Genomic DNA, 27,749 nt, shown 5'->3' with positions numbered 1-27,749 from the left:
CGATTTTCTGAATACCTTTACCTTATGCCTCACCAAAGGATACGAAGAAATCCATATTGATTGGATCTTGTAACTGAGCCCAGTTCAGTCCATAAGATTAAACAAATAGAAAAATTAATCAAGAAGTAATGTTTCAATGATATTTGCACAAGATTATTATTGCTTATTCGAGACAGTCCGTTAGATAAGGATTTTTTCGAAGCGTCTTGTTTTTTATGGAAAAAAAAAAAACATTTTTGTGTCGAACATGTCTTTGCTTTTAAAAACATCCATCCTGATAACAGTACTGCAAAAACTGTATAAATCCAAACTGTTAAAGACTTAAGATGAATCATTGAACTTGTTGCTCATAATCCGGTGTTTTGAACTCTCATTACCGACCCGTACGTAATACATGATTGCCTTGAGTCACCTAAAGTCCATTCTTGCATTATTATATGTATATAAGCTTTAGATTAAAACAGATGGAGCATTATTTCAGCTTAGGCAAATTACGCATATATGAGCAAATGGATGCACAACGACAATGTACAAAGCGTACACTTGCCAGGTAGTCCAGCACATCGCTCCTCAAAGTCCAATCCTTGTTTCAGCTTCGTCCAACTTCTTTAGAACCCTCTCGAACTGAAGTTTTGTATGAAATCTTGCATCGCCTTTGTCTATGCCGTCTAAGACCACGGCTATCAGTGTTACAAGTAAATTGAACAACTGCCGCTATTCGCTGTGGCAGCATTAATATACGCCCCGCTCGCGACAAACAAACCAGTCATCAAACTAGCAGCAGCCCAACCTCCAGCTGGCCACGGCTGTCCGCTTTGCCTGCACCCCGCACCCGAAACAGCAACGCTTTATTAAAATTGATGATCTGCTGTGCTCAGATCGTGTGCGACGAAGGCTCCGGGAGTCGACGGCATCTCTGATGGTAACGGAGACAAACACCGAAGGGCGATGCGTACGGGGATACGGTACCCATTTCATAAAGCGCCATTTGACCACACCGACTTCACATGACCACTACCTAGCGGAACAACTTTCCCGTACTTGAGCGGAGCTCGCCCGCCTGCCCGGTCACTTACCTCCCGGCACTCGGGCACTCATTCCAGACCACCACATCACACGAGAGTCTACCATTTTCATATTGCACTTTTGAAGATGAGGCCCTTCTGGATTTTCTGATTTTGAGTTGGGCAAAGCCAACCAACTGAGGATTACCGGTACGCGTCAACCGAACAACGAATGCAAGAGTACAGCCCAATCTGGCACCACCCGCGGTTAGCGATTCCGCCCGTGGCTTAGACAGCAAAATTTTAAGTTCTCTGCCACATTGTTCGGCAAAATTGAAAAAATCTATTCTATTTCTTTGTTTTTTCTCTGTTAATCGTAAAACAGATATACCTGATTTCTATCCTATGAATGTGGCGCCTGTGTATCTCTTGATTAGGTCTATACGTCGATGTAATTTCAACGATGTCTCAGACATTCTTTTTAAAACGACCTAGATGCGCAAACTGAATTTTTATACCAAAGTTCTTTCTTTGACCGATTTGCCACCTTAGAACTTCCGGTTCTTAAGACTCTTACAAACTCTGCTACGGGAGCCATAATATTTCCACGATTTTTAGATGGATAGCTGAAACAGCGAGGAACAGGAATCGCGTCCTTTGGTTCGTGCTGTGAAAATATGAAAGAAATAATATTGTTCCCTTTAGTATTGTTAATAAATTGATCTTGCTTTATATGGGTCCAATTGGTACTGGACAAAAATGTTTTAATAATAAGTAAACTATTAAAAAGTCTTCGTTCGAACGTGCAATAAAATAATATAAATACACAATCGTTATAATAATGTCAATAGAACGATAGCTACTTCCATGAAATGGCAGCATTAAATCGCATTGGCGTTATTCAGTTTTCAATTGGTCAATTGGGGACCAATAGGTGTTTGAATCGGTCGTCAAGGTGTTTCTCACTGAGACTACACATATGTATATAATCTCTGTGCTTTATCAAAAGAAACAGCGATAGATGATTGTAAATAGGTCTCCTTTCATTCTGTGCTATTCAAAGAATATCTATAATGTATCTGTGCATAGATGACTAAATCATTTTTTTGCCACCTTAGTCCTTCAAGACGTGACGCTTACCTCTCCTATATTCATTGTAGGAAACTTTCATAACAATTTGATGAAAAAACTGGTAGTTTACGTTCGTTATATTCGGAAGCAAGATACACTCAATATGTCGGGAAGTAATGGGAATAAGACCGGTTTGAAAGAACAAGAACGACCTAGGACAGATGTCTGCTATAGCTAGCTACGATCATCACAGGCCAAGATCTTGCGAACCCCATTTATTTTTCAATTAAGCAACCTGTGACACTAAAATAACATGCTTTTTTTTTCTTACTAAATTTACTCCATTCATAATAGTGAACATAACATATCCGGGCGAATTTAATAAATTTTCATCTATGAAGATCAGGGGTAGGTATCGCTGTACGTAATGTGTCTATATCCTGCCCAATTGTTTGCCATCTTAAAAAGAGGATCTGTTATTTTTTTGCAGCACACAATAAACCCGTAGATGTACCTGTACGATATTACTGTTTACGGTATTCGTTCTTCACTGACAAATTCACCATTTGTGTTAATGTGCCAGAGCTCAATCCAATGAGCGTATGTCGTCTGTTTTTGCTCTTTGAAACCAATTCGAAATTCCTTGTTGCTGGAAAGAACACAAGACGTAGACTTCCGTACTATATATATATATATATATATATATATATATATATATGCTTCAATGAAACGTAATTTAATTGTGAAATGATGGGTGCAATTCGTTCGCACCGCTCGATATCATTCGAACGCTGCACACAGCCGGTTCTATCTAATAGCTCAAAAGGAAATGCATACTTTATAGGGTACTTGGTGTATCTGATATAAGGTTTTATATAGATAGGACACCGTTTTAGACATCTGCGTCCAAGCCACTAAGCATGGCAGAGCCACACCTCCGATCTGTTGTGTGGCACCAACTTCCTCATGTTCTCCCGTTCAATTACAACTCTATGTAGAATTTTTTTTTTTCAATTCCAAGTATCTGTTATTTGTTCTTCTTTTCCTTAGTGATTTAGCGATTGTGCATACAGCCAAATTTTCCAGTAGATATAATCTACTCTTTTGGTTATATATAGGTGTGTATGTCAGTGGAGCTTTTAATGAAAAATTATCTCGTAATTATCTCATCTTCAGGACCTCTAAGGACATTTTCGGACTTCTCTAAATATTACAGTCAGCTTTGTAGTGTTCGACACTGGCGTGCCCGACTGCAAACTGACTTTTAAGATACATAATTATACATGAGTAGTTTTCAATCATTTCGAGTAGAACACGGTGGGATCTGTGCTTATTCAACAAGATTCTAAAGAGAATTAATGTTATCTTCATCTTTAAGTCGATGGCATACGGGGCCGCCTTTCTTCTCGATTCAAGTTCCCCACTCCTCTTTTAACTTCTTTCAACAGAGAACAAAATAAACGCTTGACCTAGCTGTTCGGTGAAAACAATATTATAAGAGATTGATTGTAATAATCCAGCGATGTAGATGACCGACGTATTTTGCGAAGGTCTTGTTCTTTCTGAACGATAAGATTAAAGGGCTAACACTGAAAAAGGGTATCTCTGAAATGGTCCTTCATCTACGGCCACAGGACATCTATTGACGACGCTAAATGTAGCATGTAACTCAACTTGAAAGCGAGAAATGAATCACCTCAACCTTTGACTTGCCGTATTCGCTATTTTATGACGCTGTTTGTCCGAAGTCTGTAGTTTCTCATAGGTATTTTATTAATCCTTTATTAAACATATAGAGTTTTACCACTAGGTAATGCAGGCATATTATTAATTAGGAATTGTTTAATACAGTATAAAATATTCGCAAAATTATTTATTTCGTTCATTTGATGAGTGATCTTCCAATAGTTGGTCAATGATTAGCTCAAAAGTGAAGATCATCGGTAGAATACATAGCACAATTTTGTGCATTAATCAATGGACGAAGGCAAGTTTTTTTTCACGATACCAATTCGTATCATGGTCACGAGGCTGCTAACTCTTTCTCTGTCGTAAAGACATACTAACCAAAATGCCATGCTGCTTTATTGTCAATCCTTGAAACAGCAACACAACCGTACAGACCCGGTAATTTGGTGGGTCTCGTCGTTATAAAGCCCATCCGCGCCCCTTTATGTAAGAACCTTATGACTCTACATTCCGTACGGATGGGGCAGCATTGACTGTGGCCTATTGCTCTCCCAAGCGTACCCCGTCAACGCTCCGTTAAGTTGAAATCAGCAGTAGCAGCAGCAGCGGAGGCTGGTCCCGTATCAGAGTTGATTCTCAATTTCAGTTTTGTCGGCGGATCGATCTTTCAACGACACTAACAGGAGCGACGGGAACTCTGAAGGGACGCTTGCGATCTTGATGTATATGAGGATAGCCTATAAAACAGGCCTATATTTCGGCCAGAGCGTTATTATTCCCCATAGCAGAAGTTGCTTGTGGCACCATGTTCAGAATAAGCACAAAATAAACAGAAACTTTGACGAACTTGAAATCGGCCTCAGGACACTATTGTATCTCATCTTTGCCATTAGAACAATAAGGTAACTATGTTTAAATAGCGCAACGTAGCAGGACAACAGGTGTCTTAGCAAATATGGTTTTTAAGAATTGAGGTAGCATAAAGATTAAACTGAATCACGTAGATAAAACTCATTTGAATTTGTGAACGCTTAATTGATACTAGCAGCTGCAAATTGCCACAGAACACAGTCCTCTAACGCGGGCTTCGTTTATATGCCGCTTCTGAGTAACTAAAATAGAATAACTTTAAATAAATTGTATGCCCTTTAATGGACTAGTTCTATTAAACGTATTTCATCTATAGTTCTAGCGTTAGCTCCAAACCACTAGTGACCTTTTAATTGCTATATTGATTTACCATACTAACTATTGCCCAGTAGTACTTGACTGATTCTCATTGTATAAATTAAATTACCTTTGAGTGAAGGTTTGTGTCCTTCTTTTTATCAGTCTTTATGAACCATTCTCTGAGTTCCACCGCGACAAAAATGTTTGCGGTACCCGTTTTGCCTGTGGCATGGTGTGCGTACCGAAAATGAACGAGCCTGACATCGTTAACTTTGTTTCAGAAAAATACTTCCATTCCGACATTCCTGCCGGCAATTTTTGAAACCTGTTTCTTCTCTCAATAGGAACACTTCAATATATCGTTGCCTGTCCATTCAACCTTGAGAGAGCTAGTAATTAAAAATTACGGCAAGGCATAGCGGATTTTTCATTGAGGTGACTGGGTTATCTGTTTTTTTTCAATGAGCCGTCTCGTCAATTCTTTTTACGTATTACTTTACTTCTATACTTTCGACTTTAATGTCACTAGTCATATAGATGGGCCAACATGAATCTGAATAGTCTTACTCCTTGCACTGTACCTGTAGATGCTACGTTCGATTCTGAAGCCATTTGATCTAGTTACTTTTAGAAAATACTGTCCTGTTAATTTCTGGCCTCACCTGTTACATCAGGGGTTAATTTACTAATCAAAATAGGCGAAAAAAAGACCAATTTAGATCAAGTGATTTTCTCCTATAGGCGTAACAGGTAGTGAACACCTAAATTACCGGTAGAACTAGGACGAGTAATTTTTGAACTCCATACGTTGAATTACACATGAGATAATTTTATGTGCAGAACTGGCCTTTTTCTGGAAAACCCCTGCTATGACAAGCAGCTATTGTCTTTCTTTTATTCACTTGTTATTTCAAGACTCGCTGTTATAGGGAAAAAAGGCCTGCTGCGTAACGAGTTCCTCGCTCCATCACCATCACTATACAGTTAAAACATCGGACGAATGTAGAGGTCACACCTCAGAGTACTGCAATCGTTAAGATTTCCGCTATTACGAGTCGTCATATGTGAGATACGTCTGATAACTACACAGCCATATCCGGGAGCGACCAAAATCAAATTTTTAGGAAATTAGAAGTAGAAGATCGCTTACATGGAATCGCGGTGTCCACCGATCATGGCATCCCAAATGGTGATCTTTTACGTGTGTTCATAGGTAAACATAAGTAAATTTGAGGCATATATTTGAGGCCGAAACGGACATAATATTTCAATAGTCGGCCAAGTCTAGTCCAGAGATATTGATTCCTCGAAAGTAAACAAAGATTCGGGCAATGCAAAATTCACTGGTCATTATCATGAACTAGAAGTTAGGTGTTACCAACTAAAAAATCCAGCTAAACTAAGTTGACGTGGAATTTTTAGTATTAATATAGACGGCCACGACCCTTATAATAGCTTTTTCTCGTAGCATCGATGGCAGGTTTGTTAGAAGGGATGTTGAATATATCTTTGTTATTTGTAACATACCGTTAGTTTAGATAAATGGATAAATTAACTATAGTAGTCAATGAGAATATGATGTATGGGTAAATGCTTACAGCAAAGCTAAAGGAACGCAACGACGACACTATTGGTAACATTATATAGCCCAATGAAAATACTAGCACACGTATTACGTTCTTCACAACAGTCGCATAACGTCTACCTCATGCTACCTCTTTGCTTGGCGCTAGATTTAAATTTGTACCGAATTAACAATAAGTTATAGTATTGGTTAGTACTTTTATTATGGTCGGACATTTGTACGACATCGAGCATTATACGGGAAATTAATTAAGCTGAGTCTCGATGCCGTCCGAATTTAGTTAGCGAGTCATCTGCATACATCCGGGGGTCCGGAAGACGTCGCTTTCTGAGATACCAGCGAGAGGGGATAGGAACCAAATCGTTAGTAAGGTGATTTCCAAGAAAGGCAAATAACTGAATTTCACAAGAACCTTCGGAATAATTTCAGCATATCACGGAATTGACCAAGGGTCACAGTTTGTCTGCGTTATCGGACAGTTTTATGTTCTTTGCAAAAAGTTAACCGATGGTATATGTTGCCATATGGCCCTGTGCGTACGTACATCATTACAAATAACAGGCACACGTATTAGCGCTTTTAGATTTGATTATTAATATTCCACTCAGCCACTCGATTTGGTCGCATTCTCCCGAGAGCCGTCATGCTAACGGCAAAAACGTGGTACCTTGAGAACCACAAGGTGTTAAGTCATCTTCGACTAGTCAACCAGCTAATCCGCCTTTATCTAAAAGTCGATGACGAGCGTGTATGTCTATACCCTGAAAATAGACGCTTGCCATTTTTCGTTATTATGTTTTTCATAGTTCGTTGGTTTTAACAAACTGTCAAATTTTTACGGACACGTCATTGTTTTTCGTTATTGCACCCCGGAAGGCCATGCCGTGCTACCGTCTATTTATAACCATAGTATCTTGAAAAATTAAAATTTTAGCTCGGTTTGATTATTTCAAATAAACCTTAAGTGTCTGGGTGTTTGTTTGTGTGTTCACTAATTGAAAACAACACTGGGCTAAGTCAGCCAGTTACCATGCTTTTCGTAAATTTCGCCGTTGGTCGGTAAATGATTTAATATCACATGCCGCTAAATACACGTCTATAAGTCGGGGTACTTCCCGAAACATCTGTCAATTTGGTAAACTTGTTTTTTTTTTTAGCTTACCGCTCACACGCCGAACCTACACGTTACTTACTTCGAGATGGCAGAAGTGACACTAACTTGACTACTTGTGTTCTTTCTTTCTACGCAATAAAGCGATTGGCTTTGTTTGAAAATGGCTATGTCTCCAAGGTACCATGCCAATGAATTATGTGCTTGGCGGTTCAGATGATTACTATTTTTAATTTATGGCAAAAAATCATGAGTCATTTCAATAAAGCAGACTTTATCAACGCAATACCGTCGTCGTCATTCAAACATTCTTTAATTTATTCTGTTAACTTATTTGTGTATAATCTCTGCACGATATAGCATGGCTTCCAGAAGGTCCGTCTCTCCGCAGTTGTACAGTCTTGGCATCCACTTGGGCATTGTGCAACCTAAAGGAGACCATTAGAAAATGCCTTATCGCCCCAAACATCCTTAAGAACGCGCTTGCTCAACGTTTACAGGCACCTAAACGCAATCGGCCAACGTGTGTGCTCTATGCTAAAGTAACTGCATCGATGTTGAATACTGTTCCATTTTGGAGAACCGATTTTTTTTCTGGCCGATATTCGAGTACTTAGAGCGACAGAGAGGTCATAAAGTGGGCTATCGAAGTTGTGAGGTGCGCGTATTCGGCACCGTTAGGACACAACCTTCATATGTGATTCTCATTTTGCTGACTGATGTGTTGCATAATTCTTACACTGATCACGCATCTTTTGCTGCTTTGCCAGACTTCTAGCGAACTGACGCTTCAAGTTATGGCTATCATTTTCGTGTGGGAGGAATGTCCGAAAACATTTTTTGCGCGAGCGTGCAGATCTGAATCGGCGGCCTATTTAAAGCTGGCTAGGTCGGTCACTACTACTAGTGATTAATGAAAAAACATGCCAAGACCAGCACAAGAGCCGTAGCATAAAAGTGCCCAAAGGTATTACTATTGTTGGTGGCAACGGTCGAACGACTGACGCCACTAAACATTCGATTTTATCAAGTTCAAGGTCAAATTAATAATAATCGACCTATACACCACTTGTACAATGAAATACTGACTTCCCCGATACTCTTGTTATTAAATGCTTCAACTGCATTATACACTCTAGGGACTCATACATGTTTGAATAGGCGGAATTAAGATGTAAATCTAAACTCAAAGGTCTTAAACAGCCCGGGGAGAGCCTACCCATAGCTAGACGATTTACTGGAGAGCGCGCTAGTAAGTAAGCGCTCCGACGTTTTTTGCGGTACGCCTTCGAATGTTAAGATCAATTGCTCACTCTGCGATACATAACACTGGAAGTTCACAGGATATGCCACTGAGTAATTTGCCTTTCACGCTGTGCACTGACGTGGTTAAGGACATACTACGGTAAACTGTGCTTGCTGAGGATCCCCAAAATGAAAAACACCGATGATCCATCCCCTTAACTCGTGTTGAAGGATGTGACTCGTACTGTACATCCGCAAGTGTAATGTGCTACATTTCAGCAATAGAAATTTCAAGCTTAATTGCTTGTTTAATTAAATTCAGCTCATTAAGGTCGGGCATGCATGAAGCATTTAGTCTAAAATAGTTATCCATTAAAATATGAAGCCTATATTGAACACTTGGTTTTTTATGTATCTCCCATCCAGACATTTGTTTTTAGTTATAAAATAAAAAATGTTTTTTTTCTGTAGAGTGAGATATCAACATAGTACCGGTATAGTAATGATCGTATAAGGCGAAAATAGCTTAAGCCGATCTAATAAAGTTAACAATATTTAAATGAGTCGTAAAAAAATTCGCGTAGAGTGTCCTATATGAAGAGCCGAAAAAATATGTATCTTATCCGAAAGTTATCCATAATGGTGTCCAAGGATACCAAATAATACACTGTGTTATATGGAATTGCAAAATATACGTGTATCTAAACTCTATTAGGAAACAATAAAATAGATAATGTACATGCATAACTGCTTTTTTACCATTGTGTTGGTAACTGTATCATACCCATGTGTTGATCCAATAGCATGGACACCTTAGATATGCTCCGATTCTACCGACTTTAATAAGCAAAAAATAATAATTTCCGACAACGTGTGGTCATACAGCGACACCTATAATAATCCTTACCGAGGAAGGATTGAATTTTTACTAGCATCACTCGTTGTCTAAGATATAACGTATTGCTCTATAAAATAAAGTCAACCCTGCTGACACGCTAATAACATAGGCGATTTATGGTCAATGATAATAACAGAACACATTTTAATAAATGTCATCAAACACTCTGTTGCTCGTAAACAACCGTTAGCCTACTCACCCCCCGTTTCTGGCCCAAACATTACGTCTTCTCAACACTGTATGTTAATTTTTGCCCACCCTTTGTGTTTGGATGTTGTATTTGTATCTTTAAGGGTGCGAAATAGTTTTAAAATAATTTTCTTCAAAAGACTGCGTGTTTGAAAGTCGGCTTATGGTAAGGATAACCCATCACGTCATCCAAAGTCCGGTAGCGGTATACTTCACAGAAACGAAACAGACCAAACACACTCACGACATCATACTCGGCCTCCTCTCCAATCCTCGACTGATGGCGTACATCAGTAATCCATTAACGACCGAACAACTTTTCCTAAGGCAAAGCACTTCAGGAACGGAATGACCAGCGTCGCCTTTTCTATAGCACATTTATTTATATGAACAAAAGGGGCGCCCAACCCCCTTACGAGTACCGAAATGTGCGCCGACTATTATGGAGGCAAGGATAGAGATCAACGGAGAAGCAGACCTTAGGCGCGCTTAATTTACCTTATCGCTTTAAAACACGCGCGATTGGACATATGTGTACCTCCATTCATATGTCATTCATTCCGCAAATATAAATAAGGGTGCTTTTTAAATGCTTGAAAATTATACGGCATAGAAGAGAAGCGATTACCAATTTCTATTGATACAACCTTTCGAAAATAGTATTATCAATCCACCTTTATAATGCTAGTATAAAACACGAAAAGCCATGTATATGGCATAAAACTAAGCACATAGATATTATTTAATGGGGTTCATCGTACTCGGCAGTTTTAATCTGTTTAAATGTCCACAAAGCAGTCGCTTGCTTTGGGGGTGGCTCCAAACAACCTCACCTATTTCCAGCAGCTGCGAATGCCGAAGGAAACTCTTTGTACCCGAACGGTGGACTTTTCCAACAGTGTACGATAATCTCACGACCGCTGCGGTGTTCTAGACCTGTAACATGAACGGCGACGACAACTTCAAAACTTTTCCTAGCATCAAAACTCACAATTCGGAAACGCAAGCAGCAGCAGCAGCAGCTGCTGTTTGCGAAGAACTGGCCTCGTCGTCCGTGTACTGAAACGACAGAGCTTGAATGCGGTAGACAGGTACTCCTTAGACGATGCGCCGCGTAAGTAAACAACGTTCACACTAAAGAGAATAAAACGGCAGCAGTAGTAGATGCAGCGACAGTGGCGGAAGTGTGAAAGGAGCAAGCCATTTTGGGCGGTCCAGAGGGAGTTTTTGCGTCCCAAGAGGACAAAAAATAGAAGGGCCAAACTGACAACGCAAGGCTCTGTTTAAGTCAGTAGAGGTCGCCAGGCTGTCTCCAGTTTTTTCCTGGTAGCGACCATCGTCCATAACACGCAGAACGCACAGGACAGAGTACAGGTATTTCGTCGGTGCACTTCCTGACTGTCTATATAAGTACTGGCAATACGAGAATGAAAACTGGTTGTAGGCCACAGACCCTCTAGGTAGAGGTTCTACTAGCTGACCGCCCGAAGTTACGCGCAAAGGTGCAAAGGACCTACAAGAAAGGACCGAAGGAGGAAAGGAAAGGTATAGCAAGCTAGACTATTCGAACGGAAGCAGTGCGACTGGCCCCATAGAACTCTGCAGCAAAGGCGAAATAACGGCTGTAAATGTACCTCTGAGGTCTCGTTGTTCCCCCAGTGCATTGACTCGTTTGCCCCATTCAGCGGAAACATGAAGCAAAATAAATCGCGTTTGTGCCGTTCCTACCTATGCTATAGCTATTGCTTCTTGCAAACAACGCCAATAGATATGTAAGAAATGGAATTCGTGAAAGATATCGCGGTCTTTGGTTATAATCAGCACATAGAAAATATGTCGGCTTCAGGTTCTCGCACTTTCGCTTATTTTCGTTTATTGCCGCCGATATCAAGCAGGAGCAACATCTTTACTTCAGCATGAAGGGATCGGACTGAAAACAACCTAACTAAGCTGAAGGTGGGCAGTAGAAGAACTGCTGCAATAGCAGCGTTCCGCAAGAGGAGCGTAATTTTTTCCTAAGAGATTTTTGTGCTTATTTGCTTGGCGTCGTGTCTCGTCGATGCGGGCAAATCTACAGGCACAACCAACACTAGAAATTATCATCCATGAATCCCGTTAATGTCCCTTTCTGGAAAGCTTGGAAAGCTGATGCGTCTACTGATAGTTGCGACGAAACGACAGGTTTCCATGGTGGAGTCAACTTTGGTTATAAAAGAAACAGCGGCCGATTCCTTTTTATCAGAGTTGCCCGGTTAAAAGATTTCGAAGATTCTCAAGAAAATGGGTAGATAGCGATGCAAAATGGCGCCCCCACGACTGATTGTCGAGGGCAAACACTCAACGCTGCCGCTGCTGCTCAAGTGTCTCTTCGCTAGAGACATTCATAATAGGCAAACGGATACAGAGGACTTCTTAAACGGCAGACCAAGACACTGTAAACCATTCCTTACAGAGGCGCAGGGCGTTATCGAGGAAGTTTGGCCTCTATTTTCTGTGTGTTTAAATGCCGAACTGTAATAACAACAGCATAATTGCTACCACATTGTCTTTACTGTTTGTTTGCTCTTTGCTGTAGTATGGCCGAAATGATTAAGGCTTATTTCCGCTCTTGTTATCCCGATATATAGTACAGAGATCTTTTTGTATACAGTAACGGACGTTCAGTTCATAAATGCAGCATTTGTTGCGTGTATAAAATGCTAACAGATAGTAATTCATCGAAAACAAATAAAAAGTACTCCATGAACAACCGAGGGCAAATTTGTTACATAAATTGTTTATATAACTGCCCAATGCGCATACACCTACGAACGGACTGTAACTTGCGTATTGAAGGTATACTCTGAACCTAAGCTGCTTCGTAATGGGGAATTGGCCTGGACCCATTTTTTGAGGTGTAAGTTATGCTGGATTTCAAAGTGATGGCGCGTATATTAAGACGTGTTCAATAGGCCCTAACTTAAATCAGCTCAAGGCAGGAGCACGTAAAGGTTAATTTGTTCTAAGTTACCGGGCTTAAACAGCAGGAATTTGACTTAGTATGACTTGCGTAGAGTGTTCACTGGATATATATGTATATATATATATATATATATATATATATATATTGTAAGTCCTGACTTGCGGTAACCTGGCTGTTTAGCTCTAGCAGTTTCGGGTGGAAAGATAGGTTGTGGAGAAATTGCGCTATTGGTCCTAGATCCACTTGAATCTTTTGGTAGTCGCTGGCTTATATTTAAACTATGTTGCTATGATCTTGCGTCTGTCCCAAGGCCTCCAGCTGTCTGTTGCTAAACGTGAACTTCTAGTGCTCAATAGTCAGCGAGACTAACAGCCTTGTTTAATTAACGTGTTATTCGACCGACTGGCTTCTTGTTGTATCCTAACCTAGTAAGCAAGTATGTTTTTATGTATGCTTTTACCTCCCCGCTGTTTGTTTATCTCTATATACCATTAGAGGTACTTTCTCTTTCATTGTAATTTCAACCGAATTTTATGTCGACTTCAAGGGAGGGGACAGGTGAAAAAAACGTGAATTTTCGAGATTATTCGACTTCATTCCGCTCGCTGCCGAAGTAGTACGGGATATTTGTGCCATGTACAGTGAGGACTCTAAAATTGAACGGACTACTTCATACCGGTTTGCCAAGAATGGCATCTTGGAACTGGAAAGTGCGCCCTGCCTTTGCAGCTGGAGTTGATGCGGAAGATTGAAGGCACCTTCGAAGGAAGGCTGCTGGTATACAGCTGGCTCGTACATTGAGCAAAAAAATAATATGACTATCGAAAAGTCTTTTAACCGTATGAGATTTACAAAAAAAATTAATGGCTTGCGTGCCTCACTAACCGAGTGAGCATCACAAAGAAATGTGGGCCCTCGTTACTTCTCAGCGTCTAAGCCAAATGACACCCGGCCGCAGTGGCAGGTTCCTCAACAAAATTATGATAGGAGACGAGAGGTGGTGTTACCACATCGATAAAAAGTAGAGAAAAAGAACGAATACCTTGCCCAAGAGAGTTACGCCCGCGCCCAGATCTCCATCCCTATGATGGTCTCGTTTGGTAAAACTGGAAGTTTTATATATACTTTTTATATACTAAGAATCTGTCAAGGAGAACAGAACCGTCAATACAAACCTCCATATGCTCCAGCTGGATTGCATAAATGAGTATAAAAGATATCCGGTAAACAAAACAAAATTATCCCTTTCCATAACAATGCCAAGCCGCTGATAGCAGAACTTGTGATAGCTACCTTGCAATGGTTCGAACGTAGCATCTTGCGCCCACCTGGTTTTCCAGACGTCCGCTTTGACATATTATTACTTTTCCCGATCATCGACAAACGTGGCTTGAGAGTGAGAAGGATCTCAAAATTTGCCTGGAGGTGTTGTTCAACGTCAGATTCTCAAACTCCTGGCGAAACGTATTGTAAATAGGATAAGTAAATTGAGAGATCGCAAAAGATCGTAAAGAGTAACAAAAAATGTAATGAAATCATTCTTTTGTTAGAATTTGAATGAAACGCCGCGCTTTTTGTGTTCTATCCTAATATTTTTGAGTCTGATGGCTGATGGCTCATTTGATTCTACCTGTAATCATTTTCTTTCTTGACTGCACGTAAATTCTAATAGCCACTAGATCTTTCAGTTTGAGTTAGACGTTATCTTGACTTGAAGATGTAATCTTTGGCTTCCCGTTTGCCGGACCTCACTTCTGCGAGAATCACACTTATTCCTCATATACATCGATAACATCTTCAACACTCATGTTATTAATGTGTTCTTTTACTGTGTTTATCTCACGTTTAGCTTTATTTTCTCTAGGGCGGTAATGCGACGTTGACAGCTAATGTCATTCTTCGTCAAGGATAACTTCATCCGTGAGAACTTTATTTCCAGAGACTACGATGTAACGTATGCATTGTAGCCTAGCTAACGTAAGAGAAATCGCTTCTATCGAAGTGGTACACGCGTCAATTACTATTAGTATTTTTCGGCCCGCGCTTCGGCGTACTCAATGTGAACGCGTGCCCATGGATAGTTTGGACATTTGCATGGACGCAGTATCTCTTTATGAGGATTCGCCAGATTTGTGGCGTATGAACTGGGATGTTAGTAGTGCCTTCAGCATCGTAACTGTGATCTGGCAGCATGGCTTAGCTACTGCTTTTGCTTGGCGATTGTTAAAGTTAGAACTTACAAATCATCAAAAAGTTTTTTTCAGTTTTTTTGTTCCCGAATTACAATGTATTATCCGCGTCTCGTAACAGAGGTCGCTTCAAGAAAAAAATTGTATTGAGTATTCGGAATCAACAGATTTGTCTTGATAATATCGAACGAATTTCTAAATCGTTGTTATCGGAAATGTATAATTAGATCTCTTGGTGATGCTCAAAAGACACTTCGCCTTTTATCGTGCGTCATGATGGCGCATCCACATTCTCTTGGCCGTCGATATCAAAGGTTATATAGAAATTAAAGTGGCCATACCTTTGTGAGCGAAAGGTATAGATTGGAGTGAGCTTATATCTGAGACCTATGTCTCATTATTAGTGATCACTGCACACCCATTTTGGCCAACAAACCTTACGGCCACTGCTCTGTCAATGCATTCGCCTGTTTTCCGGGGTCAAACGCAGGCGCCCTTTCCTAACCCTTGGTAAGAAGAAAATCGCGTTAAAGGGATGACGTTAGAAGAGCTATCTGTTGCTTTTCTCGGGTCAACCAACAGATGTATTTGACCTGTAGAAGTTTTTCTGGAATTCCCCCTTACAAAGAGCATTCATCGGATCAAAATATGTCCTACGATTCGTCAGGAACTTTGCAGTAATACTGCCATCCTTAACGAAATCAGGACTTATGAGAGAATTACAAAATTCGAATAAGTTTTTTTTATAGAACTACACAAAACGAAAAAAGGACACAGTATGGCTACGTCGGTTAAGCTGCGTGTACGGCTCGTACTTGCTTTTGAATTATCGGTGTTCCCTTCTAAAAGAGTAAATGTATTAAGCTTAATGGTTTTCTAAGTTGCATTTTTGTCGATTTATTCCAAGGTCGTTCTTGCGAACTTTACCAAAAATTTCTCTTGCTATCCTGTTCACAGTAGCCGTCAAAATGTCGTCACAGTAGCTATAACCTCGGGGCTGCCAGAGAGAAACTCAGCCAGAAGACGATAGTCTTCTGCCAATGAGACGCTGACCCCCTGTATTCCGTACAAATGCGGATAATTTGGAATAGCCCGTTACACCCATTTGTAACTGACAAGTTTTGATCACCCGCCTGCATTTCTTGTTGCATATATGCTTGTCGTAAGTCAAGTATGAAGGAAAAACTAGCTTGACCTAACTTTTCAAAGATCTTCGTTCTAGTAGGTACAGGGTGATCCTCGGTGAAGACTTGAGTGGGCCTGCTTTAAAATTTGCACGAATATCAAAAGAACTATCAGAATATTTACAGTAATCAGGAGGATGTGCCTAGTGACTATGCATTGCAGGTTCAAGCCTTACGTGGTAGATCTAGAGTTGAACGATCTTTCCTGCACGTTCGCAGCGGCTGTTTAGAACAACTTTGTTCTTCATATAGAAGGTTTTTTTTGAAACTAATTGTTATCCCAATTGAGATAGCTTTGCTAGTAAAAGTAAGAAGAGGTCGCTTTTATGAAAAAATAAAATCAGGAGAATTTTTTTCCATTTTTAACACTTTCATATGTAAAATTATAAGGGTAGTGCCACAAGTGATAACTTATGTTTCTTAATGTTTGACTTTGGGAAATTAAACATTGACAACTGAAATGCGAACTTATTTTGCCCATTTTCACTTAAGTTTACTACTCACGCACAATTCCCTAGACTTCTCACCTCCAATGTCATACGCATTCTATTCAACATTGTTATGTGGCTTAGCAAATGGCTTGCGTTTTTGATTTTCTGTGGCTCTGCATGTTGTTTAGATGCTATTCTTCCTGTCCCTGCAAGGACTTAATCAGCCCACCATGCGATGAAGGCTGCTACCAGACGTCGTCGAAGTCTCGCCAGTGCTTCCACATCTCGGAGTACACTTAGTCTCCCTGTTTTTTTTTTTTTTTTTTTTATTTAGTCTCATTTAATTTCATCAAGCTCTCACTTAATGTACCGTAGGAGGCGTACCAACTAAATTTGCCCCGAGTCGCTGCTCGCCAGGAGCAGTGCCTCCAATCGTGTCACAAAATATTGATTCGGGTACCCTTTTACGAACAAGAGGATCTCGCAAAGCACTACAAATCTTAGATAAATTAATCGATAAATTGTTAGTGAGTTGAAACAGTTTTCGATTGATCTAATCCCATCACTGGCTAATGTTCGCTTTGCCGCCAAATCCTTCGATAGTCTGTTCGGCGAAGAAGCCACTATTCCATCATTGTCACCGCTGCAGCGAGCAACGGAAATCGGCTATGATGATGATTCCTTTTCGCACTAAATACTAGGAATTTTACTACTTGATACTTATGTAGAGCATCGTGTTACGTCAAGAGGAACACATCATCGGACATGCCTTGGCCTTAAATAGGTCAGTAACGTTTGGGTATAGTTCAGGCCAATAAAGAAGAATTATGCGGACGTATTTAACGGTATTCAAACTGCCTACCCCGAGCAAAACACGACATACTCATTCGGAAACGGTTTATTATCGAAGCTATTGTTGGATAACGAAAGGCTAACTTCTACAGTCGTGCCTTCCGAGAATGTTTGGTTTTTCATAGAAATCCTACGATCCTTTATCTACCTACTAGAGTGGATTCATTCTTCATTTTAAAACAGAGCAACACATTACGACTTGTTAAATTGACGATATTTCATGAACAGAACATAAAGATATAGCTTATGCAAAGGCCATTCGCTATAGCCTACATGTTCGATAGAGTTTTTAAACTCTTCTTAAATACTTCGTTACTAGCTGATGGTCGTACATGCGAGACTCACAAATTTTTACTTAACTTAAAGCTTATTCTTGGTTTGTCAGTTAGAAGCGTCTTAGGATTTGCGTTTGTCCTCCACAAAGCTTCATAATGACAGAGCAATGACCTTTAAGTATAAAGCACATTGATGCAAGGTCACTACAGGGAATAACTAAGCTAATGATATAATCAACACGTAATTTTGAAAAGCGCTGGGAAAAAGTATTACAAAATGCAACCCAGCCGTCTTCTATGGCATCGCCATAATAATTAGCAAGTCCCGCTAGACAAAAGCGAAACTCCCGTAGAATTTTTCTAGCTCAACCTGGTGATTTTACTACGTACAGTGGAGCTGACTGGAACGATGGCTCGAATCTACCTACCACAAAATCCATGTAAAGACTGTCTATTGACTCCCAAACTGCCTAAGTGTGGTGGATAACGTTGATGATGCTCTGTTAATTGTCACCAATGGCTAAATATATCTGTGTCCGCAGTTTGAAAAACCGAGTTATATTATATGTTTATTCCCATATATATATATATATATATATATATTAGAAAATCTAAGTGCATCAAGGAAAAATAACAATGTTTAACTATGGGAAATACGTGAGACGTTGTAGCTCGCAACGTTGTTCAATAGTCCGCATTGGAACGCATTAGAAAAGGGTGCTGGGACGATTTATTTTAAAAATATTCGATAAGCGTACATGTTCTAGAATACGTATACCGAACCATCATCATCAAATAATATTTAAAGCTGAAAGATGAATGCAAGTAAGATGTATGCTAAGCTATATTTTTGCACAGCAGGACCAAGCTGATAACTCCGAGAGTAGCAAAACTATTATGTAAAGTTTCAATTAAACGACATTATTATAATTAGAATTTTGTATGCGTATAGGCCTGATATACCGAAATAGTGAGCAACACCTCGTTAACAGAGCTGAGTAGAAAAAGGCAAATTGTTTCACCAAATTAGGTGGTCAATCGTCGACGAAACGACTCCAGCGCCAGCGGCAGCAATCAATTTATCCGTAGCCTCTACGAACAGCGTTCGCACCGAGCTATTCCGTACAATATATACTACTGCAAACCACCATCTCGTTGTCACCTTCTCGCCTTCTTTTTTCAACGATTTACGTTTGGGCAGGGCGGGCGTGCCAACGCGCAAATTAGAAGGTCAACCGAACAAGCGGCGGTGCACGCCCTCTGGCTGACCACTAGCGCCAATGGAGGCAAGCTCTTTCGATTTTCTAACATAATTTATTCAATATATTAGTTGCTTTGGCTTCGTAACTTTTTTCCCCAGCCTTGTCAAAATGGCAGTATGAGAGCATACACACGCTCGCATACCGCAACCGATGCCGCATCGAGACTACATTTATTGCGCGCATTGCAGGAGGTACTTCAGTCGCTGTCGGCTGCCCATTTCATCGGCATGAATAGCGCGCATACGAAATATAGGCAAGCAGGAAAAAAGCAAAAGTCAGAGTCGAGCGGACAAAGCGGGAAAGTTTAAAACGGGACTGAAAAAAGGATGAGACGGCAGACTGCAAACACGACAAACGACGCGAAAAGGCAACAAGAGGAGCAACGAAACAAATCTTAGTTTGTGTAAAGCAACTGAACTGTAAGTGGGAAAATAAACACATCCCGCTTATCTTGTCGTGAATACAACGGACGGCAAGATAACGGCATGGCCGTCAGGGTTAGCCCACGGTCCACTTCACAGTTACCGCACTTCAAACGCTCATTGGGAAGCCGAACAAAAGCCGGGCCTCTAACGACGAAGCAGGAAGATCGAGATGTTTGAAGGGTGGGTTTAGTTAGGCCAAGATGTACAGCCATTTGTCAGAATAAAAGACTCAGAGGCGCCGGGATGAGGGCCACTCTGCTATAGGGTTCGAACCGACGAAAAATAGCTCGAAGTAGACCATCGGGGAAGGCCCTCATATCGTAAATTCCTAACTCTAATTCCTGGCCGCGGGATGGGCGCGCTTATTAGCGTACGTTGCTGGAGGGGGCAACAACGTCTCGGCTTTATGTTGAACAGAGATGGTACTAGGCCCGCGGTCGTCTTTGCGTACTGAAATGGGCTTGCAGAACGCACCTTTCTAGAGGTCGACATCTCGTCGGTGGCTGGAGCTCAGCTGGCGTCATCGTTTCAATAGACCACGATTTCTTACCGGTACAAACTTTGCATACCTGTCGAACACTTAACTCTTTTGCTATGCTTTTCCGCTAGACTTCTCTTGATTGTTTTGCGAGGCACAGGAGAGCACAGATTCCCATGGACACTATTAGTACATTACCTATCAAGATAGTGCACCAAAATAAAATGAGGAATCCCAGACACCAACTACTATTAAAACTTCTACTAATATTATTAATTTAATCCGTGAACGTAGGACAACTATGAGCTGATCTGCTTGCGAATAAAAACCAACAAAGGATAGAAATGCATACATAGCGAGGTAACGGAAAGCAGAGGTGTATGGGAAAAAATATGGTAACGTAAGTACTGGGCGTTCCTTATTTATTCTGAAAGAATGAAAATTCGCCTACAAGAGTGTTCTATATGTTCCTAAGGCATTTTGCTGTTCTGTATCGTATGGCAGACCTGTCATATGACGACCCGTCTCTGAACGGTTTTCGAGATAAGATCAAGGACATCTATGCACTGCCGTTGCTGTTTACATCATATTCATGCTGAGCTCCAGATTAGCAACAAGTGGCTTAATATATATAGCATCAACCAATCGAAACGTGTCAAAAGAGTGACCGAAACATTTTTATCCGGCAGATAGAACTAGGTGCCAGGCGGTATTATTGCAACACATTGGCATTCTCCATCAGTATTGACGCTGGTTGAGAAGGTCGTTATCAAATAGGGAAATTGCAATATTTAGGAGGAACCTATCAGTAGCTATATGAATACGGACATCCCATGAAAAGGCTAAAAAAAAAGCTGTTCCGAAAGCTATAACCTTTCGAAAGATTGAAGCTTTGTAGAAAAATATTCTGCGGTAACAGTTTTGTACAAAGTCAAGCGCAGCTTGACAGTGAGAACGCTTTTTTATGGGTGAATTCTCTAGTTCAAACATGTACACGTTAGGCACAAAACGAATTTTCAGTACGTTTTAAGTAGTTTCAAGTTTACCTGAACTTACACACGCATACTGTAATAATTATGGATGTTCAAATTCTTGTAGTCTGATGCAACTTGGCAAATCTAAACTAATTAGACTGCTAACACAAAAGATTAGAAGTTAATAAGTGATCAAGATAACGCTAGTTTGAATACGTGTGCATCCTTGACTTTCAACCGTTGCTATAGAAACCAGTCAATACCTTCTACTAGGACAAATCGCAGAAGGCTCTTACTTGGAATTCCTGTATGATCCTTGTTCGGCCCAGTACCTGGGGTCGGCGTGCTTCCACTGTGCTTCAGCCACCTAAACGTGGCTTGGGGATCCTGGTCCCAGTAACAATCGTTATTTTCGAACGTGCATGTATACGGTAGGTCGTAGAAACGTGCTGTCATCCGTCCACCGTCGATTGAAAGGTGTACAGCGATACTGTTAGTAAATACTGTTCTCATGCTTTAAGGACTTTTTCTTCTACGCACTCATTTAACACTAGTGAAAGTGCTTGACGAAGCATTAGAATCTATCTCACAATTGTTAACCAATAAAATCTCCCTAATAGATCTAATGCAAAACCTATCATCATCATCAACATTATCGCCATTTTTTTATAGGTAGGAAAACAGTTTCTAGTATTGTTTGAGAAACATCTGTGTTTATGAGTTTTGCAGAACCTGGAAAAAATGTTCCATTTCTGTTACCACAAGGAATTAGGTGCGATTGTCCTTTTTAGATATCTGTAACCTAAACATCCTGTTTCAATATCATTTCCAAAATGAGCACGATTCTGTAGATATGGTATCGCTGCATCAAGCGACCGTTTTCTCGATACGTACATTCATTGTACATGGCTAAATCATATCTTGTAAAATCAGTGACGCACCTCTGCAAAATGGCGAAGACGCATTCCATTGGTGACCGTCACAGAAGATCGTAGTTGAACCCTTGAAGGTGTAGCCCGGATAACATCGAAGTGCTTGAAGTAAGCCGCCAGGTGTTTTCAATTCGTACATGAGGTTTGGGTGTAAAGCTAAAGGCTCACATGTTTTTGCTGGAAATAGGCATTGACAGATCGAGTTGATACTTTTAATGAAGGACGTTTTTGACATAATTGTGCTCAGTGGATTGAATATTGCCGATCCTTAATCGAAGCGTTATGCACAACATGAAACAATGACGTTTCGGCGCTGATTGATCGACAATTTGTTACCATAAAGCTGCTTTTTACTTGTGTCGAATAACTAACTAATGAATACTTCTCATACAGGACACACAATGATATAAACAAAAAATATACCATAGCAAAAGGGTATTGGGTCAATCCACTTTCTCCCGTTGCAGGCGACCGTAGCTCGTCCTCCGTCAAGCTCGTATCCTGGATCACATGAAAACCTAGCGAGTTTCTTCCCATTACGATTGATATATGTGTGACTGCCGTTCGCTATCGACTTAAGCCTACCGCATCTTCCTGGAACGCCATTGAGGCATGTTAGCAATACCCGAATATTGGTAGCAACGCCTTGTTTTCTTTAATTACATTTAATACGTCTAATATCGTCATACTCATTATGTCTGACCAGGGTGCCAGGCAGCTTTACATATCTGCATGTATGTTATTAATAGCCAACGATTTCGTACAGCTCCTTTGCTTTGCATAATGAGCTTGATTCCATAGAATAAACTTTGGTTAAAGTTTACCATCCAACCTAGATTCATTATTCTCAATAACTCGCTATTTTCATCACCGAACCCAAGCTGCTAGCGTTATGGGGCAACTCAGAAGTGCATTTAAGTTGACTGTAGAATTTTTTAGATTAGGACATAGTCGTATTTAGAAACACAAAAACTAAAGCGTGAACACATTCGTACGGGAATGTGTCGCCATATAATTGAAATTCGTCGTATTCGGCTTCTTCTAAAACACCATCTACCTGACTTCTTTTCGAATAGCTAACAACAGAACCTACATTATATAAAAGGCTGCTGTGATTTTTACTTGTTTGCCATCATTATTACCATCGTTTTCGTATTGTTTGTATGTCGAAAAACCGAAACGCTCGCTATGGATGTACTTACTGGAAGGAAATCCATCCGACTTCCAAGTGTATGGAAAGCTAATCGACGGCTTAACGTATCCTACTTGATTCTTTGCGTTGGTTCTAGAGAAACTGAGTGGTGTTTATCTACAGCTTTAATATTTGTACACAATTAATATTGCAACACGCATCTTGCCATTCTTCGTCAAGTTACAAGAGTGCTTGACACTGCCTTCTCTGAAAAGACAACACTGGGTTTCGTAACCCCCAAGATCGCAGGGTCCGCTCTAAATTAATCCACTTCTAATAATTCCCGAAGAAGCTTGAGCCGAGTCGCCCACGCTAAAAGGAAGCAGAACGCAAGTCAGCAACGGACGTGGATACAACGTAGGCTCCCACACGGCAAGAAAGGTGGAAAATATTTTTTAAAAAACATGAAAAATTGCTAAGATGTTGAGATTGAGCCGACTGCCTGGTCAAATATTTGCCAGACAATCCCATTCGAAGAGCCTTGGAAAAAACTATGACAGGTGCCAAATTCAAACTTTATAAATACTGTGACGTCATACAGCAGATGAGCTGCATTGAAATGATGATTTTTTTCCTTTACAATGTTCTCGTCATTTTGAGTTTAGTCATCGAATACTGTATGAAGCAAAACACTATGAGCTTATGGAGCTGAGCTTACTTAAGGGTATGTGGCATTGCAAAGCGTAAACCATGGCCAGCACTAAAAATGAAAACCTAACAGTCATGGCTGACTGCCTGCTTACTAATGACTAAAATGAGCAATAGTGAGCAATGAACATGAAGTTACAGTTAGCGTCTTTAAATTAACATTGGAGCATACAATTATAGTTACTTAAATTGAGTATTCTTAATATCTGTTGTCGATGGGCAATTCTGACATGATGCAATAGGTAGGCTCCGATCGTCGCAGCGGGCAAGTAGAGCCCAATACATACTTGTCCACGTACCACCTAAAAACAGGACCGACTTTGGCGACTCAGAAAAATAGCAACATCGCTAAAAGGAAAATCTAAATTATTTTAGGAGAAAGGCCTGAGTTGCCTAAGAACGGCCACGTTTTTGGCTTGGGTAGTCGAATCGTGCCACTCTTAATAAATTAATGATTGCACCTTCGATCAACAAGCCGCTATTGCTGGGAGTCGAACGACTAGTGAAGAAGGTCATTTCTCTTCATGTGGATCTCAGGCTACGACATAGCCACAGTCTAGCGCCGGTTGCTAAAGCTTCAACAGTTTATGGAGCCTCTGCTAGTAACAATGCTAGGTGCTGTAGAGCTTGTCGCTCTATTACCGTCGTTACTCAATATATGATTATATCACAATTCTTTCTAGTAATATAATAATAATTAACAACAGTAACTTTTATCATTTTTACGGCCACAAGTAGTCGATGGTATTCAGCTTCTCCAAGGTTTGTACTTTACCAATTTGCTGTTGGCAGCGAAAATTTCTACCGCTGCCGCAGTCGTGCCATAGGCAAACCGTATCGAAAGGTACAGCCTTGGAAGATTTCGAGCCGAAGATCAAAGACGGAAAAATAGAAATTTTTTGCTTTGACAGTCAGTTTTTCAAGCAGCCTATACTCTCGCCTTAAAATTTTTTACTTCGACATCGTAGCACTGAAGCCTACCAGTAACGAGTACATAATGTCAGCTGCAAGTAGATTTAAATCGGTTTCACATTTATCCAGACTTAAGAACCTGTGGTTTGGTCTGTCTGTTAAATGCGATTACAAATAACAGTCACAAAGATGACAAGTATCCTCCCAACTAAGAAAGAGAAGGGGCGAGGAATACAGATTCTATGTACGTACGTTGAAAATCTGTAATCTCCGTATTTTTCTAGTTGCGCGCGCGTGCCGGTAGCCGATGTAATCCTGATTGAAACGTGCTGTCTGCCACGCTATTACTCATGGCGTCATTGACGCTGTAGTACATAGAGAAATACTTACTTGTTTGACCATTTACTTCTTCTAACTGTATAGCGAGCATGCTAACTCCGAGCACAATAACGTACAGTTGGAAACGTCTACTGGAGATCACTGGTTTACTAGCACCAAAACAATACATGGCCGATCCAATGAAAGCAACAGTAAATACACGTATATTGGCAGCAGTATTAATATTATAGCTATCTAGTCCACAAAAATGAATAATTAGTTACACTGGATAAGTTTCGCTCGTTCGTAACCGTTAATTGTCCGAGTCTAGTGTGACAGCGGTATGTGTCCTTGTCGCGCCGTTGAAAGAAACTCTGCATGCGACCGAAGGAAACAAGCACCACACGAGAGCTGCCAAAACAGAAGCAACGGGTCGGATCGACAGCAGGATTACGCCGAAAGCAATACGGAGCGGCCGTGGGGCGATAGCAATCGCATACACAACAGGATAAACACGTCAAACGCTCGTCAGTAGCTCCACAATTGTTCGGCTGACGACAATAACAACACCACAGACGGATATACAGAGAGACGGAATGCGAACCAACCAAGGAAACAATCGGCACATAGTAACCAAGTAAGCTCGAACAGCGCCGACGTTGATGAGTGCAACAAAGAGTATCTGGGAGCTAATGTATGATACGATGGAACGCTGGTAGGTAACAGAAAGCTGCTAAAATAACGCAACATAGAAGAGGAATATGTTTGTTTGCAACGCCGTCGTCAACGGATGGGCGGCTCGAAGGGGGTGGTTGACAGCCGGGACGGCCGACCGGGCAGTAGCGCTGCTCAGAGCAGTCATAGAAGTAGAAGAAAAAAGCCTTTCGAAGACATCTAACGATGAGAGCGAGCATGAAAGCGAAAAGAAAATAGTCTGAGATAACGTCCGCGACTCCGCTGGCCTCGTTGCTCTGCGCTGTTCCTGTTAGGACGAGATGAAAATCGATAAAAGTAAAGCGTAGCGCTCATAGCATGTTGTTTCTAGCCTATCTTTGTCACTTCCATTCACGACTGGCTGAAAGTCGGATGAGAGAAGTGGGCAACAAAATAGAAAAGGCTTGCTTGAACTTTGCGGCGGGACGGGAGTTTGGAGGAAGTTATTGGAGCGCCTGGACCACACACTTGCTTTCAGTGGACGAGGCCAACTGGTTAAAAATGAAAAACCGGAAATTACCGAAAAAGGGAAATACTTAGACGTTTGGCCTGATAGTTCAACGTTTCATAGCGCCATTGGATGACGATGTGAAAATAGTTTCAGCCAAAAGTCAATGAAAAGGTTATGCTCTTGAGACTTACGTGGGTGATATTGTCACCGATATCGATCATTTTTGCTGTATGTGGTACATTGTTAGCGCCGTAATCTACCTACAAAAAGATTTCTATTTAATTGTTAGTTCCATCCGTAAAAGCTCCTTTGCTCGAACAGTCTGCTCATCATCTCATGGGTCTTCCATCTCCGCCATATGTACGTTACATTTTAGTATTCAAATAAAGATGTATCATACATAACGACAATCAAAGGTGAGAGATCAACCATGCCGACAAAGAGTAGGCTTGCAGTGACGCCAAGCGACGCGAAGTGAAAATAGATTTTTTTTAGTTCGTGTGCCTGATGCGCGTACACATCACGGAAACGTTGCCTCGAGGAAAAACGTGAACGCTATCAGTAAGAAGATAATTTTCCCTTTTTTGTCTCCATCTATCGAATGACATAAAGAGTTATAATACATTATCTAACTTTAATGCCTGGCTCTAAACAGTGTGCCTAAATTATCTAAATCGGTATATGCCGACCAGTATAGCCCACGCAGCATACACAGTATTATTCGTATATCATGCGTAAATCGTGATGAAATGCATGTAACCATGCCAGTCCTTATAGCAATCACAGTGTACAGACACAATGATCCTTCTCTCTAAAATCTATCTATCTATAGCAAATTCTGACGGTATGAACTTGTCACTGGTTACTTATATAAATTAGAGTGCTGCTATTACCTCAACTAACCGACATGATCTTACTGTTCTGTTTGTCGTAGGCTCACAATCCAAACAATATTATAAGTCCTGTGCTATATCGATTTGTATTGTTGTTTTTTTTTTTTTGTATTTAATGTGATGCGACGTTGCTACAACGCGGATAACCACAATGATTTCCACACGATAAGGAAATAGCCATCTCGGCGCCACTTTCCGCTGTCACATATCACAGCCTTCCTCTATCGAAAATCTCCTCGCTTCTGTCTGTCGAACCACGTTTTAATGACATTCAATTATTATTTTAAACTATTAGAAAGTGGATAGCCCGCCACAGCCCGTTAAACCTCGATAGATTTTCGTGACAGACGATTTATGTACGTAGTATGACCTACATAGAACAGAGTACGAATCGCTGCCAAAAAACCTTACAAGAACTCTTTTAATCCGGAATAGTCTAAAATAGGCTAAGTCACTCCTCGCTTACCTTGACCTTAATAATACACTCTTTAACCAACAAACCTCTTCTCATTTAATTTAAATGCAGTCCCTCAAGTGTATTGGTTGTTTGTTATTACGTTTAGAAATGTGTACTAACCCAGAAAGTCTCCTAAAATAGCTTTAAATTTTCAATATTCTAGCTTTCGCTTCAGCGTTTATTTCGTTTACTATAGTAAGTTCTCGACACCTATCCGAAAATCCCTCTTACCTCCGGA

At 40.6% G+C, this 27,749-nt stretch overlaps 1 protein-coding gene across 5 annotated transcripts in view; it reads right to left on the bottom strand.

Moving 5' to 3' along the window:
* LOC111262970 (uncharacterized) overlaps nt 1–25,652 on the bottom strand; it is a 97,669-nt gene extending 72,017 nt beyond the window's left edge. For 2 of the 5 annotated variants that reach the window (XM_022837637.2, XM_022837638.2), the window contains exons 1-4: nt 25,069–25,645; nt 22,350–22,520; nt 21,936–22,103; nt 21,291–21,443 (exon numbers count right to left, since the gene is read on the bottom strand). In XM_022837637.2, the coding sequence (XP_022693372.1) occupies nt 21,291–21,443; nt 21,936–22,103; nt 22,350–22,520; nt 25,069–25,186 (610 nt within the window). In that variant the 5' untranslated portion in view covers nt 25,187–25,645. Of the gene's footprint in view, nt 1–21,290; nt 21,444–21,935; nt 22,104–22,349; nt 22,521–23,128; nt 23,250–24,930; nt 24,977–25,068 lie in introns of those variants that run through there. The other 3 variants (XM_022837639.2, XM_086969389.1, XM_086969388.1) reach the window with 3 other exon arrangements.
* Between the last annotated feature and the right edge of the window lie 2,097 nt (nt 25,653–27,749).

Source organism: Varroa jacobsoni, unplaced genomic scaffold (assembly GCF_002532875.2).
Source record: "Varroa jacobsoni isolate VJ856 unplaced genomic scaffold, vjacob_1.0 scaffold_718, whole genome shotgun sequence".
Classification (NCBI taxonomy): domain Eukaryota; kingdom Metazoa; phylum Arthropoda; class Arachnida; order Mesostigmata; family Varroidae; genus Varroa; species Varroa jacobsoni.
Note: the sequence above shows the minus strand (reverse complement) of the source record. Positions and strands in the feature narration are given on the sequence as shown.